The 18,872-nt window shown below is 46.0% G+C and overlaps 1 protein-coding gene across 1 annotated transcript; it reads left to right on the plus strand.

Moving 5' to 3' along the window:
* The first annotated feature begins 300 nt into the window (after positions 1 to 300).
* Positions 301 to 17,009, plus strand: RGCC (regulator of cell cycle). Its single transcript, XM_028738080.2, has 4 exons — positions 301 to 804; positions 14,657 to 14,764; positions 15,837 to 15,899; positions 16,674 to 17,009. Exons 1-4 carry the CDS (start codon positions 486 to 488, stop codon positions 16,679 to 16,681), a joined length of 498 nt encoding a protein of 165 aa, XP_028593913.2. The 5' UTR covers positions 301 to 485; the 3' UTR covers positions 16,682 to 17,009.
* Positions 17,010 to 18,872: the final 1,863 nt, after the last annotated feature.

The raw sequence follows: 18,872 nt of genomic DNA on the forward strand, positions 1-18,872 counted from the left end.
TTATTTTCGAGGCTGCTGGCCCCTTATTGTCAAATCTTTAAGTTGGCAGCTGTGTTCCTTCTGCATTTGCAGAAACACTCTTATTCCGAAGACATTGGGAGCAATACGCAAAAGAGAATTCGCGCACGATACAGCGCATATGCTACTCCAATGAAAACTTACCAAAACAGCACCCTGCCGTTTAATCGGTGATAATTGCAATTGCGGGCGCGCGCACGGATATCTCCATTTGTACGCCGCCCTGCGCGCGCCAAGACCGTCGGGCGGTTCGCAGCCGGCGTCGCTGGGCGGGGCCCGGGGAGCCTTCCCGCCTCCCTCCGCCGGAGAGACCCAAAGAGAGAGACGGGGCGGGGAAGAAGGCTCCGTGGGCGGCCCCTGCCTCTGCCTCCCGTTCCCCGACGGCGGCGACGGCGGTTCCCGGGCGGCTCCGTCGGAGGGGGAATTGGGCGCCTCTGGCTCGACGTCTCTCTCTCCGCCCGGCGGCCATGCAGCGTCCGGAGGAGCAGCAGCCCTGGGGCGCCTTGGAGCCGTCGGGGCGTCGGGGAGCAGCGGAGCTCGGCGGGCGGAGGCGCCCCTGTCTCTCCGCCGACGGCAGCGTCTCGGCCAGGCTGCCCCCTCGCTGCTCTCTCGAAGGGGCTCCCGGGGATCTGGCGGAGGAGCTGCGCGAGTTCGACGCCGTGCTGGACGCCTTCTCTCCCGGCGCCCAGGAGCGCCGCTTCCCCGGCGAGGAGCCTCCGGAGCGGCGGCGAAGAAGCGGCAGCGACGCCGCCCAGAGGGAGTCCCTCTTCCGCCTCGACGCCCAGAGTGAGTCCATGTTCTGCTGCTGCCAGGAGGGAGCTCTCCCCCTTTTTTATTTCAGCCCCTCTTCGAGGGACCCTCGGCCGGTCGTGGGCTCAAGGATCTCTCGGGGATCCTGGGCTCATCTCCCCGTCGCTTTTGCTCGACGGACACGCGTCTGCCCCGCAGAAAGCGCTTGCTTTGTCGAGCGCTTCAGGGGGGAGCTGAAGTCGACACGGTCGTGTGCATGAATGATGGGGACTCAATTGCCCAGAGCAGAAATGGCTCCGAGTGTCAGCTGAAGCTCCCGGTTCAAGTCCAGCTCTATGGAGCACACACGGGGCTGCTTCACCTGTCATGGGCATTTGAATAAACAAAAAAAATTCCTTCCAGTAGCACCTTAAAGACCAACTAAGTTAGTTCTTGGTATGAGCTTTCGTGTGCATGCACACTTCTTCAGATACCAAGTATGCACACGAAAGCTCATACCAAGAACTAACTTAGTTGGTCTTTAAGGTGCTACTGGAAGGAATTTTTTTTGTTTTGACTATGGCAGACCAACACGGCTACCTATCTGTAACGGGTATTTGAATGTTAGTGCGCTGAAACTTGCTTGCTTGTTTAAAATGTGCGGATAGATGTGTAGTCCTGTGAAATTGACTGCTGTTCTTCCTGCCTTGGCAACTAGGAGATGCCCACTCCGAATAGTCATCTATGTACTTAATTTCGGGTTGGCACTTAGCCTCCCCCCCCCCATGCATTTGAGAACCTCAGGTGTGCTGCCGCTTAGTGTCAGTGTTCTTCTGAAAAAGGTGCTGGCTTGACCTTTATCTTGTGCATCTCTGCTCTGATAGGCTCTCAAGATTGTTTCTTATTTAAAAACAAAAAAACACCTTTACGACAGATGCGTTTTCTGACAGTTTGCTCAGTGCCATTCATAGCAGAGCCGGGACTTGACTGCTGCACTTGAGAATTAACTGCTCCAAAACATTTGCTTCCAGCAATTTGCTGCCCAAAGCCGTCTGCTTGTTTACCCGACTTGTTCTTGAGAGAGGAATGCTTCTCAAAGCTATTTTTACCTGTCTTGGGACACAGACATCCCCACCCAAAAGAAACAAAAGCGCAGCTTTGTTTTGTGCCTGTGTTTTTCCTGCTGACAATATTTATTGTGATATATCTTGTGTCATTAAAACTCTGGTGGTTGGGAGATCTAGTACGCAGTGGCGTAGCGTGGGGGGTGCAGGGGGGGCCGGCCGCACTGGGCGCAACATCTGGGGTTAGGGCAAATGCATGGGTTAGGGGGCGCAAATCCACAGGTTAGGGGGCGCAAATCCACGGGTTAGGGGGCGCAAATTACTTGCCTTGCCCCGGGTGCTGACAACCCACGCTACGCCACTGCTAGTACGAAGTCCCTAGAATTCACTGGAGTAGACTTGTATAGAAAAGTGCTAAAAATCTCCATGATTGGCCATGGAAGCAGCTAGGGCTGGGCAATATCAACTTTCCAACATTGCAATGTGTCACCAGCTAAAGAATGTGATCATAGTGATCGTAGAATTGTAGAGTTGCAAGGATCCCTGGGGATCATCCATTGGGGATCCAACCGGCAACCTTGGCGCTATCAGCACCACGCTCAAACCAGCTGAGATCCATTGTGATGTTGAAAAGGAAGGAGCCTCATTTGGCCCCGTCCCCACGTGGCGCTGATGTGAAACCGCCTCGGCTCTCCCCACTGCCATCACCCGGCTCAGGGAGGAAGGAGACAGTTGGAGAAGGAAACTAAGGCTTGACAATAAACCTCTGGGTGAAGGTGCCATCGTTCTCTAGCCCTCAAACCAGTCCTGGACAATGGGTTGATACATAGCCCAGGCCTAAAAGCAGCATCTCCACTGTGTTACAAGTGAGGTGCCTCGCAGTACTGAAGTCCTCTTATCCCGAAAAGATAAGCAGGGTACTCCCACCCGTTCTTCAATGGAACGGCAGAACATCTGGAGGGATCTCTAGAGAACGGGGTTGTTGCAGTTGCTTCAAACCACAGCTGTAAGCTTCTTCCATAAGTGCCAATTCCTAGGGTCCCAGGTCCCTTCACACGCACCCCAGTAAAATATTTGAGGGGGCTGGTCTTGTGGTAGCACCAGGTGACTGACAGATGGTGACCCTACCTACCTGTCAAAAGGAACTGTGGGGAACGTAATGGTTTGGGGAAATCGCCATCCAGCCCACTGGCTAGAAATCGTTTCCCAAATCTGCAGTGTGGCATAACATAAACTGATATTTAGCACACACAAAATGAGAATTCAAACATTCTGTTTCTTAAAAAAGAAAACACAAAGCAAATGTGCAGCTGCTGTATGAAGATATTTGGAACCACACAGGCAATATTTGGAAAAAAGATTTCTGTTGCCCTGCCAGCCCACCTGTCCTTCTCCCACAGCTTCCATTCAGACAACTTTTAATACCATCCTTCTTGCTACGATGTCGTTTGACCACAATCATATTCCAAAGCAAGAATGAAAATCCAAATTTAATAATGCCTGAAATATTGCCGCAATAAAGCATATGAAATAGGGGCTAAAGCACCATGTCCAGTCTGTTGAGTGGGTAGAACGAGGGAGATCACCAAAGATGGTTGTTGGGTTCTCAAGAAGACGATTTAACTCTAGGGCAGGGATGGGGAGCTTGTGGTCCTCCAGTCCAGCCAGGGATCATGGGAGTTGTAGTCCATCAACATCTAGAAGGCTACAGGGTCTCCATTGTTGTGTATATCCATCTCCTCAGAGTATTGTGGAAGAACGATGTCAATCAACATTTGATGATCTCCTTCTACCGGTCCACAATAGAAAGTGTCCTTTCATTTTGCATCACGGTGTAGTATGCTGGTTTGCCATCAACTGATAGGAAGTGCCTACAGAGGGTGGTGAATACAGCACAAGATATTATGGGCTGTCCCGTGAATCCGCTGGGTGAAATAGCAGAAGAACGTTGAGGAAAATTATCAGGGATGATTCACACCCTGGCCGGCACTTTCTTGATCTCCTGCCCTCGGGCAGAAGATATAGAAGCATGATTAGTCGCACCAACAGGGTAAAGAACAGCTTTTATCCGTTGGCTGTTAGGCTGCTGAATGAAAAAGATAACAACCGGGCAACTGACTTTCGGGTTTGGTGGGTGTGCGTCAGTAAACGAGGGGAATTAAGACTAAGAGACCTGAGTGGAGGTGCTCGTGTAATCTCACTGTATACAAGTTGTACAAGTGACAATAAAGTATTTCAATTATATAAAAAGACAAGTCAGGTTCTGGGTGTGTTTAAACCCTCATCAAACTGGGAGGAGGCAGACTTCTAGTTACATGGACATGCCTTGATTTCTTCCTTGGTATTCTTGAATGGCAGTATAAAGAAACGACAATGACCTTTTGTAAAGAAATCTGAAAGGCGCAGCAGGATTAATAGAGAGGGCCTTTATACTAGGGAAATGCCCAGATGTCATAACTTGACTGCTTCTCCTCCTTGGCCTTCTATGACACACACTGCTAAATTTACAGCCCTTCACAGTCCAGTACTGTTCAAACATCGACTCTCCCTCTTTGAATACAAGTTTATTTCCCTTTTTGTGTCTGTGGCGAAATTGTGGTGCCAAATTCATTACCCCGCCGTTTCCTTGGTAACACTTATGCGAAATGTCAGTGTGGGAGAAGCCAGGCCACAAGGAGACATGCTCTGAAAACACAAATCTGCAGCAACCGCAGTATTAAAAAAAGAAGAAGGCGGCTGCTAGGTGGTATTTTGTCTGTAAACAACTTTTATTGGATGGAACAGCAAGCCACCTTACACATACTCTCTCCTCTGGCTTCCTGCAAATTCATATCGGCTTCTTCTGATCTCTGCTAGCTAGTAGCTTAACCACAAGCCCAGAAAAGCATTCGACCAGCTCTTTCTACAGATCCTCTCTCTCTCTGTTTTGGGACTAGGGCTGTGACTATACTGTGTCTGTGTAACCATCTGCATTGCACAGTGGATCGATAACTGAGAGTCTTGATAGCTAACCTCCCCACTTTGCCTTTGACCTGCCCACTCCATGTGCGATCGTGATGGGATCCAGAGCAGGAGGTACTAGGTGTAACTGCAGGACCAATGTGAGGACCTCTGCTACCAGCACTGGAGCTCCTATTGCCTTCTGGCCCTTGGGATCCAACAGTGGTCTCTCCTTACACAGCAACCTTTATTTCTTCAATGTAGAATTTGCAGAAGAGTCAAGTGTAATGACTAGTTATTATAAATGCTCTAGATGGCCATTTCCTTTTGTGACCTTCTTTGGAGGAAAGTATAGAAGATGAGTTCATGCGATTTAAACAGATTTGCGAGCTAAGATTTGTCTAAATCCAATTCTGAACGGACTAAAGACAAAAGCTAAGGCTGTCCCTTGTCATCACTGTTATGTATTCGCCTTGGTTTCAGAACCATTAGCTACAAAAATAATCAGTTAATTTTTACTTCAAAACCAATTCCCAAAACTTATTTATCCAGTCACTACTCTGAGGCAATAATAGAGTTTTCCATTTGGGGGCAAATAGTACTGTCACTGCAACTATCATGTAGAAGGTTGATTCTATATGTTCTGTACTGATTGATTGAGATGTGCAATTTCAGAACAATAGTAGGGAATCTAATATTTTAGACATTAATCTTATAATAATGTTCCAGTACGTATTTCTGTCTCATTTCAGTATATTCTTTTCTTATACAAAGATGAAATGCTTATTGTGCACATTAGTAAGACGTTCTTGTGAAATATAAATGGGAGATCTAGGGGTATTTATTAAGTAAGTTAAATTCATACTACGTGTTTGTAGTAATTCTTAGCTGCTCGTTTCTCTGTCTCTCTTCCTGGATTGGAATCAAGGTGTATTTGCTTGTATCCGAACAAGCTTCCCTCACTGCTGGAAGAATAGCTGGGCAGCAGACCTACAGTAGATAAGCAGTACGATCAAAAGAAGGAAGTTGTGCACGATTGTGCAGCAAATCGGAACTGGCCATCCCTGTGTGGTTCTCCTGAACCAGGGCGCTTAATGCCTAAGAGCTCCTCCATCTGGAAACGCCTAGTTTGTGCCAGCAAGGCTGGTGGGTGTCTGAATCTCTGTGTGTAAATATACCAAAAGCAGCATGTTCACACTGGAGATGGAGGGAAAAGGTGATGTTCCAGTAACACATTAATGAGCCATAGAAAGACTTTCCACTCATGTAGAAAAGTTGATTCCCCTCCCTTCAAACCCCGTAGTCCTGGCTATGGACTTTTGTCGGTGCCCCCATGCACTCTTCAGGACACACATGGGGCCTGATATTCTACACCAGGGGTAAAGGTAAAGGGACCCCGACCATTAGGTCCAGTCGTGACCGACTCTGAGGTTGCGGCGCTCATCTCGCTTTATTGGCTGAGGGAGCCGGCATACAGCTTCCGGGTCATGTGGCCAGCATGACTAAGCCGCTTCTGGTGAACCAGAGCAGCGCACAGAAACGCTGTTTACCTTCCCACCGGAGCAGTACCTATTTATCTACTTGCACTTTGACGTGCTTTCAAACTGCTAGGTTGGCAGGAGCAGGTACCGAGCAACAGGAGCTCACCCTATCACGGGGATTCGAACCACCGACCTTCTGATCGGCAAGTCCTAGGCTCAGTGGTTTAACCCACAGCGCCACCCGCGTCCCACACCAGGGGTAGTCAACCTTTTTATTTACCTACATGCACTCTTCAGGACACACATGGGGCCTGATATTCTACAGCAGGGGTAGTCAGCCTTTTTGTACCTACTGCCCACTAATGCATCTTTCTTGATGGTAAAATTTCCTTACCGCCCACCAGTGCTTGATGGAAGGAGGATTGTGCCGTAGAAACCCCTACCGCCCACCTAGAATCCTGAAATGCCCACTAGTGGGTGGTAGGGACCAGGTTGACAACCCCTGTTCTACATGGACAGTTAGTTGCAGATGCAAAGAGAGTTTGGGTGGCATCTGCACTTGGCCAAGGGTGGGGAACATCTGGCCAGATTTGGCTGGAACTCCAGCTCAGATCAGCCCCAGCCAGCATGGCTGGTGGTTAGGGTGGATTGAAGTTGGAGCCCAACAACCTCTGGAGGGCCACAGGTTTGCCCAGCCCAATAATTACCTATTCATGGCACAGATTTCAGTGGGGCGTTGTCAGAACTGGAGCATAACCTTGTGAAGGCATGGATTTTGTGGCTTGTATCCTCCTGGAAACTTTGATATTGTGCTGGATTGTAAAATGCTCTGAGGATTTAGCTAGTTCTGCTGACTCTTCTGTCTCAGGTTTGGATGACTACCACTTGATTGGATGTTAGACATAATTTATTCTTGGCCCAACAGCCAAGTTTGGTCTCTCCATGCTTTCATGCTGAATTCAGTCAGTGGAACTCCACCAAAGATGGATTGCGCTTTTGTGGCACAAAGCTATAGGACTAAATCCAACTCGACACAGCTTAGAACTGCATCTGTAGACTTCCATCTCTGAATGATAGAAGGGTAAGTCAACCTTGCCCACCTATTGATGACGACAAGGTCTTGGTGTTTTGCTGCCACAAACCTGCAAAGCATGTCTCTGGAAAAAGCACTGGGGTCTTCTATTCCAAGTTAGACCATTTTGAATAAGTTTTGTTTTTGTTTGCATAGAGAGGTGCTGGTTGTGATGCATACAAAACCCCCCCAGAGGTGTAGCATGGGGAGTCCCACGGGGTCGTGGCCCCAGTGCGCACCTGTTGAATAGTTTGTTTAAACGTTAGGGTTCATTATTGTTTCACAGGATGTGTACCACTTTAAAAGCCAGGGTGCATATCCTGACCTAGTTTTTACATCTGTGTAGTGGGTGGCGCTGTGGGTTAAACCACAGAGCCTAGGGCTTGCCGATCAGAAGGTTGGCGGTTCAAATCCCCACGACAGGGTGAGCTCCAGTTGCTCTGTCCCAGCTCCTGCCAACCTAGCAGTTCGAAAGCACGTCAAAGTGCAAGAAGATAAATAGGTAACACTGCGGCAGGAAGGTAAATGGCGTTTCCGTTTGCTCTGGCTTCTGTCACAGTGTCCTGTTGCGCCAGAAGCGGTTTAGTCATGCTGGCCACATGACCCGGAAAGCTTGTGGACAAACACCAGCTCCCTCGGCCTGAAAGCAAGATGAGCGCCACATCCCAGAGTCGCCTTTGACTGTACTTAACCATCCAGGGGTCCTTTACCTTTTACCTCTCTCCTGGGCATCAAAGGATTTCTGTTTGAATCCAAGACTATCAGAGGAAATAAAACCATGTATCATTAAGACTCCACAGCGCCTCATTCCCAAAGGAAATACAATCCCATGGAATCTTGCACTGCTAGGAAGTTGGACTGGCGTGCAAGAATACATTTAAGTCAAAGATGCAGGCTGACTTTCTGCTATAACACTAAGGATTAAGGGTTGTCTTCTAGGACACTGGTTTTCCACCCATTAGTGACCTAAAGTGGGTTTCAGCATCACTGCTATCACTATAGATTATATGGTATAAAGTTAAAAATCGGATCCCGCAGTGCATGTCTGGACTCAAGGTGGGTCCCTGGTCAGGAAAAAAAGTTGAGTACAGCTGTTCCAGAATAAATGTGTTGTTTAAAAATAATTGCATGGTGATTTCTTCCCTTTTTGCTCTAAAAGGAAACTCTGAGTGTTCTTCCACTGCCCTTTCGACTAGTGTAATAACTAACTGTTGCTTAAGAAGCAGGCAGTCCTGCATGTAAGTAGATCTCTTGAGGTTTCACTGAAGTCTGGAATAGAAATAACTGGAGCTAACCATGAATTATTTTGCCTGCCAAGGTAAGCATCCATCTTTCTGTACTCCAAACCTTTCATTAAGTAAGTTTTGCTTCAGCCAAGGCATGCTGAATCTGCTTAGGAACTTGAATCCACATTCAAAGAACTGGGCTTGACGATACTTTCCTTAGAATTTTTCGTAGCCTGATCCACCAAAGTTAATGCGACCGGCATCAGGAGTCAGACACAGGCGAAGGACATGGTTGGGACACTTGGTGCCCACATTCTATCTGGGGTGATGCTAAATATTAAACAATATATTCCAGGAATCGAATCCCCATGCTAGCACTCGCTGCAGCAGACACATGGATCCAAGTGGGTTGAAGAGAGAGAGTATAGCCAAAAAGCTAACTGTTCGGTATGACATGGTACTTGGAACATCAGAGGGCTGGTGTGTAGAGCCATGCTCCCTTCAGCTGATGACAGTTACAACTTCATCTTCAAGGGCAACCCCACATAAATTGCATTGCAGTAGTCATTTTTTTTTTAAAAAAAAACCCATTTCTGCTTTAGGTAGTTGAAAAATTCTAATTAGGAAATAATTTTGTAGCCTTAATCAAAGCATCACATAGTGCCAATTTTGCAGTAGTTCATACCAATAAGTCGGATGTGGGTCCCAGTAGACACCAGAGATTTCCCTTATGCTCACGGCTCTTTGCCCTCTCCCTGGAGACTCTGGAAATAGCCATGCATAATGATAGAAATGGAAGGGGTTACAGGAGGGAGGGAGAATAGTATATCCTGAACCTCTATGCAGATGATATGATACGCATGACTCAAATGATGCAGGATACCTCACGAGCATTGTCAAAAAAACCTGGCAAATTTGAAATACCTGGCTTTTTGGATACATCTTAAATAACATATTTCAGTATACCCCCAATGATTAAATGTGGCTAAAAGAATGGATAAATATTCCACAATGTCATAAGGATTTCCAATACCTTGGAGTCCGGGTACCCTGAAACTTGAATAAATTACATGCTTTAAATTGTTCTTTTAGTGAAATTTTTTTAAAGGGCATGAGTAGATGGAATAAATTGACAGCTTTAGGAAGAGTTGTGGCGGCACATATTATGATACTTCAGAACTTACTCTTTTTGTTTCAAGTTTTCTCCACTCCGCTCCAAACAGGTAGTTTGAAACAACGGTTCAAAATTATACCTGTTTTTGCATTTCAGAAAGAGTAACCTGAATTGGCCAGCGGAAAATCAGAAAGGGGCAGATGGAGACTTTGTTTTATGATGCTTTTCAGCTGAGGCAACTCAGCTTTATTCAGAGAAAGTTTGATAAAAAATGGATTATGTTGGAGCGTGAGATATTACTACACGTGGATTTAGAGGCGTAACCGTTTTGTAAATTGTCACCTACAGCAAAACAAAAAATTCATATACATTAAAAGATCAGGACATGGGGGGGGGGTGTAATGGAGGGTCATTTCCCCCCAATGTGCTTCTTACTGTTTCCACTGGAATATCATCCTCAGGTTGTAGATTTACCTTGACAGAAAACCATTTTGTATTGGGAAAAGAAAATTATGTTCAGCAGCCTCACATTTCTCCTCAGTAATCCCTACTATATATGCGGACAGAAGCTATGAAAGCAACTGTAATGGGGAATTAGAGCTGCTTGTGATCAGCATATTGATTTCTGCAGATTGGATAGTTTTAAAATGCTTAAAGTTGCCTCTCCAAAGCAGATTGCGCTTCTTGTGGAGATATCCTTCAGGTTCTGCTGAAGTTCATTTATTTAATTTTTATTATTATTAAAAAGAAAATGCTACCCTGAGGAGCAGACTTCCAGGTTACAGCATGGTCCATCTTGCCACCTTTCAAAATGTTGCCTGCCTGCCTGTCTGTGTGTGTTCCTTTTTTAAAATACCAAGGTTCATCTTTCATTCTCTACTAGCTTTTGTAGCCCAGCGCCCATATAGCCATAAGAACAAGAAACTTTGATAAAACCCCTCTATATTTTCACCTAATAAATAGCATGATTTCAGGAGTGTTGCTATTATTGTGTAGCCTTATGAGGCTTTGCCCTCGGGTGGGAAAAATATTGCGCCTGGGAAAGGGAGATGGGAGTCAACGGACACTCAAGGAATAGTTTCGGAGAAAAAGCTTTTATTTCTACCATCCATGAACTGGTAGAAGGAGCAAGTGTGATAGTTCACAAAAACATGCACGAGTTCACAGTCATGTGCACAGAGTATATATTCCCCTTCCAGTTCCCTCCCCTTTCTCCTCCTTCTCCAGGAGTCCTGCCACAAGAGTTCCCCTGAGCATGAACAGAAAGCTCTCTTGGGACTATTGTGGACTCCTGGCATCCTTCCCAGGAAAGGGGTGAGAAGCCAAAGGGGGGGGGTGTCGAGGAGCCTTGTGGTTCAGCGTGTCGAAAGATGTTGCAACTAGAGTGAGATAAGATTCAGTTCTCAGGCCTGAGTATTCTTGGCATTGACAGAGTCTATTCATTAGCCTTTAAAATTACAGTGGTGCCCCGCAAGACGAATGCCTCGCAAGACGAAAAACTCGCTAGACGAAAGAGTTTTCCGTTTTTTGAGTCGTTCCGCAAGACGAATTTCCCTATGGGCTTGCTTCGCAAGACGAAACGTCTTGCGAGTTCTTGCGAGTTTGTTTCCTTTTTCTTAAAGCCGCTAAGCCGTTAATAGCCGCTAAGCCGTTAATAGCCGCTAAGCCGCTAACAGCCGTGCTTCGCAGGACGAAAAAACCGCAAGACGAAGAGACTCGCGGAACGGATTAATTTCGTCTTGTGAGGCACCACTGTAACATTTTTCCTATGCACAGCATCCTGTGAGAATAAGCAGAGGAAAGCTTTAGCTGTGGATTTTTAGAAGAAAAAAGGAATTTTGGACAGTTTTGAGGCCTGGTTGGGGGGGGACTTCGGACCTAGGTGGGGTCACCTGTCCTCACCTCCTACAATGGGAGCTCAGAATGTGGAAGAGGTGATTAAAAACCGAGTGGAGCTGACAACACGGAGTTGGTTAAATATTTGCCAGTTATCTGAACCTTTTGTTTTCTCTGCCGTGCCATCAGGCCAGGAAGATCTTGCTCCCTATTGTGATAGGAATTTTGACGTCTTAGATATATGGTAATGTTCATAGGCGTACCAACCAAGCACGTACATAGATCAGCACAGGAAGACCGACCAGGAACCATTTTGATTCCGAAACTGAGCAAATGTTTTCTCTGCAAGGTCAAAGTGGGAAACCTCCCCATCGTCTCTTTCCTCACAAATCCCGTCTTAAGGGCACATTTAAGATATGAATAGGGTGTGAGCCTGTGACCTGGCCCAGGAAATAAGTATTTATCACTATAAAAGAATGACCAGGCTCCTTAGGCAATCCAATCAAGTAACCTGCCAGACAGGAGATAAACAACATTCAAATTTCTGTTTTAAGACCGCCTTTTCTGTGATGTAGGCATGATGTTTCTGGGGGGGTCTTGATCTACAGGGTGGCAATTTAAAAAGTCTTTATAAGGCCTTGCACGCCATTTTTCTGGGTTCCTCCTCCTCTCCTGCAGGTGAGGGGAGCACCCTGTTGCAACAGATCAATAAAGATCAAGCTTACTAGCTGCTTTGATTCTCAATATTCTCTGGTTGGCCTCTGTTATCTTCTCCTACCAATAGGGAACCTATGTAAGGACTCTATATGGGCTCTTGGATACCCCATAAGGGAAAAGGGCTTTTTTTCTTTACAACACTATTGAATGGCCCGAAGGCAGAAGTTTGTTTTCAGCACATCCAAGCTACATCAGATCTAATCAGCCGGGGCAGCGCATGCTTTCATGTGTCTGGCCAAAAGCACAGAAATCCACACGGATCAATTAGATTCCTATTTTAATAGACACTCGGATGGAGGGGAGCTTTTCAGCCCCTTAAAATCCTCAGCCTGTTTCTAGAGCTGTACTTCTGTGGGCATGGAGCCCATAATAGCCATTTACATAGGGGCCTGGAGAGGTTTGGGGGAAGGTCTCAGCCTAGTTAGTGAACAGGGGCTTTATGCCAACCTCTCCGAACTCCACGAAGGACGAACAGAAGTGTAAATAAACCCACATACTGTAGCTAGTTGTGTTGGGTTCAGTGGGAAGCCTGCTGCATGCAAGAGTACATTAAATATTTTCACCCGCTTGCCCACCTAGCCTATTTCATTCCCTTAGAAGAAGCAAGCTAGCCGACAGCAGAAGAAAGCTTTTATGAGCTTCTGCGCATGAACCACAGGCAAAGAGGCAGAGAGCAGCTGGTAGAGACAGAAGGAGCATTAAGACTGAAGCACAAAAGTCAAACAGCATTAAATCTTGAGAACGCCTTCGAAGCCACGCTGCCATTGTCAGCTGCTGCCATTGTCCTGAAACGTCTCGTGATTTACCGTGGTCGTTTCAAACCTCGCAGTTAGTTCTGGCATTCAGATAAGCCGGTGGAACAATCCCCGTGATAATTTTGCTTTTTCAAGCATTCCAAATAGCTGCTCAGGTAGAAATCCATCTAGCTGCAGATCAGAATCTCTTCGGGGGGCGATATTGTGGGTGCGTAGAGGAAGTTTATCATCTCGCAATAAGTGCATGGCTTCTCATCGCTTGAGAATTCCAACATTGTTCCTCCAGGTAATTTCACTGTTGCATTTCATAGAATCATAGAACTGTAAGGGACCCCCCCCCCCAAGGATGTTCTAAGTCCAAGACTCTGCAACGCAAGAACCACAGCTAAATAATCCCCGACAGATGGACTCTTCTGTTCAAAAACCTCCAGTGAAGAAGCTTGCACAACCTTCCAGCTGGCTCGGGTGACAGTTGCTGTCGGATGAGAAAGGAGAGGAGGATGTGGGGGCAACCTGAGAGGGTGGGGGCTTCCTTTCCTTTGCCCCTTTGCCTTTAGAGGCAGGCCTACTGGCTCACTCTCCTGCCCCATCCACGGAGCAGACATATTTCCTAGCAAGCTGGAAGGGGAGGCTCCACAGCTGGAGGAGCAATGAGAACCAGAGGAGTTGACCCCCCCACCTTGCCACCAATAACTTGTCACTGCTTCTGCCATGGGCAACAGACCCTCGCCTTCGAACGCTCCCGTCTCATAGGGAGTTTTGCGAGTGAACACACCATCTTACCTTTAAGGCCAGGGCCTTTTCAGTGATGGCTCCGACCTGGTGGAATGCTCTGTCCCATGAGACCTCCTTCCATCGGGCCTGTAAGACAGAGCTATTCCGCCTGGCCTTTAATTTGAATTCAGCCTGATCTTTTATTTCCCTTCTCTTCCCTCCCCCTGCCCTTTTATGAAGATCACCGACTCTTGAGACCCCACAGCTAATTCTCCCCTGGTCTCCTCGCTGGCCCAAGTAGGACCAATTCAGCCAGCTAGCCCTGGTGACTATCTAATATTTATTAGATGGATTTCCCCTAAATTGATTTTTGAACATTGAATTTTTTTGCTATTCATGTTTTTATACTGTATTTTATGCTGCTTTTACAATTAAGTGTTTTAAATTTGTTGTTAGCTGCCCTGAGCCCGGTTTTTGAACCGGAAAGGGCGGGGTATAAATAAAAAAATATTATTATTATTATTATTAAAAGCGGGAGGGAGGGATGTACCCATTATTAAGACACCTTTGTGACTTTTATCTGGTCTTGTAACCCTGAGGCCATTCTTGACATCTATAGCTGCACCTCAGACTATCTATCTCTGACTTGGGTTCGTTGCAGGCTGTGAATAAAGCTCACTCCCCCCCCCCCCTTTTACACGTAAGAGCCTCTGTTGAAGATTTGGAACAGGAGCCAGGATAAGCACACAGAGAGTTAACTGCGAAACCCTTCAGGAATCTTTTGCTTCTTTTTTCTCATTTATTTGGGGTGGTGGTGAAGGGATTTTAATCAGCTCTCACTGATACAGGGTAATCAAATTTTGCAGCACTAGCAGAATGGCATGGGTATAGCCATTCGTTCTCTCTCTGGTGGTGGGAGGGGGTTGAGGAAGGGGGCTCCTGCTGCTACAGATTTTGCCGCCCTAAATGCCTGATATGTTTTTGTTGCAGGTGCAGATTCACTCTGCAGAAATAGTTTCGGTTTCAGTGACGGAAAGCTAAATTCCCCAGCGCTGTCTCCTGCAGCTGTGTCTACTCCAACAATAGCTTCTCGCAAAGGTAATGCAATTCTGAATAGCACAGGTGTGTTTATAAACACAGGTTTATGCTGAGCATCCATGTGTCTTATTCTGTGTTGTAGAGATAATCCACCCTCACCCCCAAACCTCTGGATTGACTTGATTAAGCTCCCACTGTGAGGAGGAAGAAAAGACCACCATGAGCTCAGAGACCGGACATCAGAGTGTGCAGGCTAGAGAGGGATTTCTCCTTAGGAACCACCCTCTTTGGCCTCTAAGCTCCCACGTGGCTCCAGACCTTTTTTTTCATGGGATGGTGGCCACTGGATGTCTGCTTCTGCCCTACAAAGACAGTGTTTGCCTGTGCTTCAGGATCGCATTACGGACCTCATTTCTGCTATTGCTCAATTTGTTTCCATGCCAAGGCAGAACCTTTAGCATCTATGAAGTAATGGGAAATAAAACTGTTTCTCAGGAGCGCAGGTGCATTTTCCTTGGCACTAAGGAACTCTAAAAGACACTCCTTGCAGCCAAGTTTAGGAAGAAGGGCTTCTGGATCAGAGAGAGCCATTTTCCTATCATGCAAGGGCCAGACACCTTTTCACAGAAATTGGGAGAAATTTGATTCAGTTAATTCTTAAAGGTGGACCTAACACGATTTGCACCTTGCAAAACAGTACGAGAACTTTAACACAGCCATCCTTTGAAATTGGTGTCTCTCTGAATTCCCACTGATGTTCTCTAGCCAAATATTGCGCACAAAGATGCATTGACTGCAGTAAAGTGTGCATAGAAATGCATATATAGCATTAGTGAAAAATTCATTATATTTTGAAAAATTACTTTGCAAAAATGTTGATACTGCATACAGACTTGTGCATATTAGGACAAATTAGTGGGTGGGGTGTTTTAATGTTATGTTCTTTTCTGGGTTTTAATTGATGGATGTAGTTGTTTTCTTTTTGTGAGTTACTTTGGGTTGCCTGTGAATAATTTCTCAAGTGGCATTAGAACTCTGGAAAACTCATGAATTTGTGTCTTCAAATGTTCATTGTTATTTTTTTAGACATGCACCATAAAGCACCATATCAATCTTGGGCTTGTTTTTCCAGGAAAGCTTGGAGACACAAAAGAATTAGAAGATTTTATCGCTGATCTTGATCGGACCTTGGCAAGTAAGTCAGGCTAATGGGCAACCGGACTCAAAATCATTTATTGCAGATGGCTGGGGAAGGATGGCTGCAGCCTCACCTCTCAGATCCTGGGCATGAATACCAGGTGAAAACCGGAACCTACTTTAGACAGCTGAGGCAAACCACAAAATGGCGTCTGTCTGCCAGGGAAGAAGGGGCGAGCGAAGATCTACATCGGAAACAAGGGGGAAATCCAACCAACCTTACTCAACAGTTGAAGTGGGAATCAGAGGTCGTTGCAGGGGAAATCTGAATCACTCCGGGTGTGTGCAGAGCCCAGGAGACCCCAGAGGGCAGCCCTTGCCATTTCCTTCATAGGCATGGGAGGAGACCCTAGTACCTGCTATTCATTGAGAGGCCACTATAGAGGCGGCCTTGGGGGGGGGAGGGACGCTGAGCAGGAGGCAGGTCTGACCCCCCCCCCAAAAGTGGCGCCACAGCCATTGCTGCCACCATGGCAGCAGCGAGGAATGCATCCCGCCGGATCTTTTCCTGTGGATTGTGCCACCTGAGGCCAATCGCCTCACCTGGTCTCATGGGTGGGCCGGCCCTCGCCTACTTGTCCCCGTTGCATCCTCAGTTTGGCCATAAGGGCTGGAGTGATTACTCCTTGTTGTGAACCTTCCCAGCAGCGGTGTGTGACCTTAGCGAGGTTATCTTGCTGTCGTAGAGGTTTAAGGAAACTGACCCCAAAAATACAGTTGAGTCCATGACAGCAGGCCATTTTAATACCTGCCCTGCCTTATGTTCTTATAGGTATGTGAAACAACTGTTTTTGCATGAAACTGGCCTACAAAAGGATGAGGTTGAGTCTGGGCTGATCCTGTTCCGTACGACGAAGACACAGAGGGAGACCCTCATCTCCCAAGCGTGCAACCTGCCATCTTACTCTTCCACTTTTAACCGTGACGACTCTTGTAACTTTCTCTTCAAATAACAAATTTGCTGACGCCATACTTTTTCGTAAGATACAGCTTAACATTAATTTAAAAGTGCTGACGAAAAGATTTGTAATTTTATATAGCTAATGTAAATGCCTTTTCTTTTTTTTGGTTAAATATATTTTTGTATGCAAATAAAATGCGAACTGGATTTTTTGTTTTTGTTTTGAAAAAGGTGGCTGTCCGCTATTTGACACTTTCATCCCACTCTTTGAGAAGCTTACAGCGGTTAACTTGGGAAGCCACCATCCTTGTGACACAGATCAGTGTGCTTCTAGTTCACCCTGTGCCCATTGGCTTGCAAGGATTCCCATCTTGCATTAGATAGCACACTGGCCGGCTGGCTGGCACAATTCTGCCTCTCTTTCTCAGTGCCCATTTGCAGTGACGAGAGGCGTACTCATCTGATATGACAGACATGGATGGGAGCGACAGAGCTGTAGCAACTGAGCTTCTATTGAGCGTCAAAACAATGGGAACACTCGGCTGGCGTACGTACGGTAGTCTGTGAAGCCAGATCTCTTGCATTCGGTCTGGTTTCATAAGGAATACCTCCCCCCTCCCAGCATGTTTCCTGACCCCATTTTAATTAATGTGGACATTCATTTCAGTAAAAGCAACATTGTGTGTTGCGCAGTCTTTCAATATTTGGTTACTCGTGATGAACTTTGAGGGCAAGAATGCTGAGCCTAAATATATTCCTGATGTATTCATTTTTGTTGGGAAGAGGGAAATCCAGTCATCCTGTTCTGAAGGAGGGTTGCACCACAGGGCTATTTTGAATGTGAAGATTATTTGAGGGTTGCAGTGAGGAGACTCGTATCATACTCTCCTCCTGGGTTTGTACTGTTTTAGAAGCCACCTTTAAATAAATCACTCGGACAGCAGTAAAGGTTAGTTGACTTTCCCCCAAAAAAACCTTTTATCAAATCTTGCAGCTGCTTTCCCCAAACTGAATCCCTCCCTTCTCAAAGTGCAAATTTCTTTATGGCTGTAGTACATTAACTTCCAGAGAGGCACTGAAGGTTATTTTCAAAAAGAACACTTGTGGGAAATTGTTCACATCGGAGCGAGTTGCATTCTGTTATGAGTAAGAATACAAAATAAAGACCTACACACTGTGTTCTCTAGATACAAAGAGACCCTTATTTGTTCTTTTAAATGTCAGAATGGGGGAAACGGGTTATTATTGTTCACACGTTTTTGGATGCAGCAGGTGGGCTATTTAAAGAAACGTTTGCTCGCTTGCCAATGTGGCTGAGCTGGGAAGAGATCTGAAAACCGACTGACATTGTGAGTGTAATGCAAAGTCTAGAAAACAAGGAATGAGTCCAAACGCCAAATTATGAAGAAATCTTAAAAAATAAGAGTACAGCCCTTCAGAGTCTTAGGGCATAGAGGTAGAAATGATACATTTTCCTTAAGAAATCAACCTTCCCCTCAGATTTTCTATTTTGTCATTGGGTTGCACATAAGAAAAAGGTTGTAAGAAATTAGTATTTTGCATTTTACATCCAATTCTTAAAAAGCCTGGTTCGCACACTGCTTTGTTGTTTCTTCAGCTCATTCTCTTGTGTATCACAACACATAAAGTCTCACATGGGGTGTGTGTGTGACTGTTTCAGCAAACAACCGCCTTGCATTATTATTTCCCCGGGAAAGAATGTTAATTAATGTTTGAAATCTTAAAACATTTTCTAGCTGAAGATTTTCTGCTGACCCGCTTCGTTTTCTGATCTACTACCTGCCTTGCCTCTCTCTCTTAATCCAGAATTTTGAATTGAGACGTTTACGTTTTGAAATACATTGTGAGGATTTGTTGGGGAGGAATGAAATCCACAATATCATTCCTCTCTTCCCCCTGGTTTGAATTTAGCAGATTTAACAAACTGATAGTAACATGTGGTCCAGAGCCCAGTGACGCATGAATTGTGAGGCATATTAATACATAACCATTATTCATTCTCGCAATTTACTAAACTAAAACGGAATTTCAGAGCTTGCCATACGTGGA

This window comes from Podarcis muralis, chromosome 8 (assembly GCF_964188315.1).
Source record: "Podarcis muralis chromosome 8, rPodMur119.hap1.1, whole genome shotgun sequence".
Taxonomy (NCBI): Eukaryota; Metazoa; Chordata; class Lepidosauria; order Squamata; family Lacertidae; genus Podarcis; species Podarcis muralis.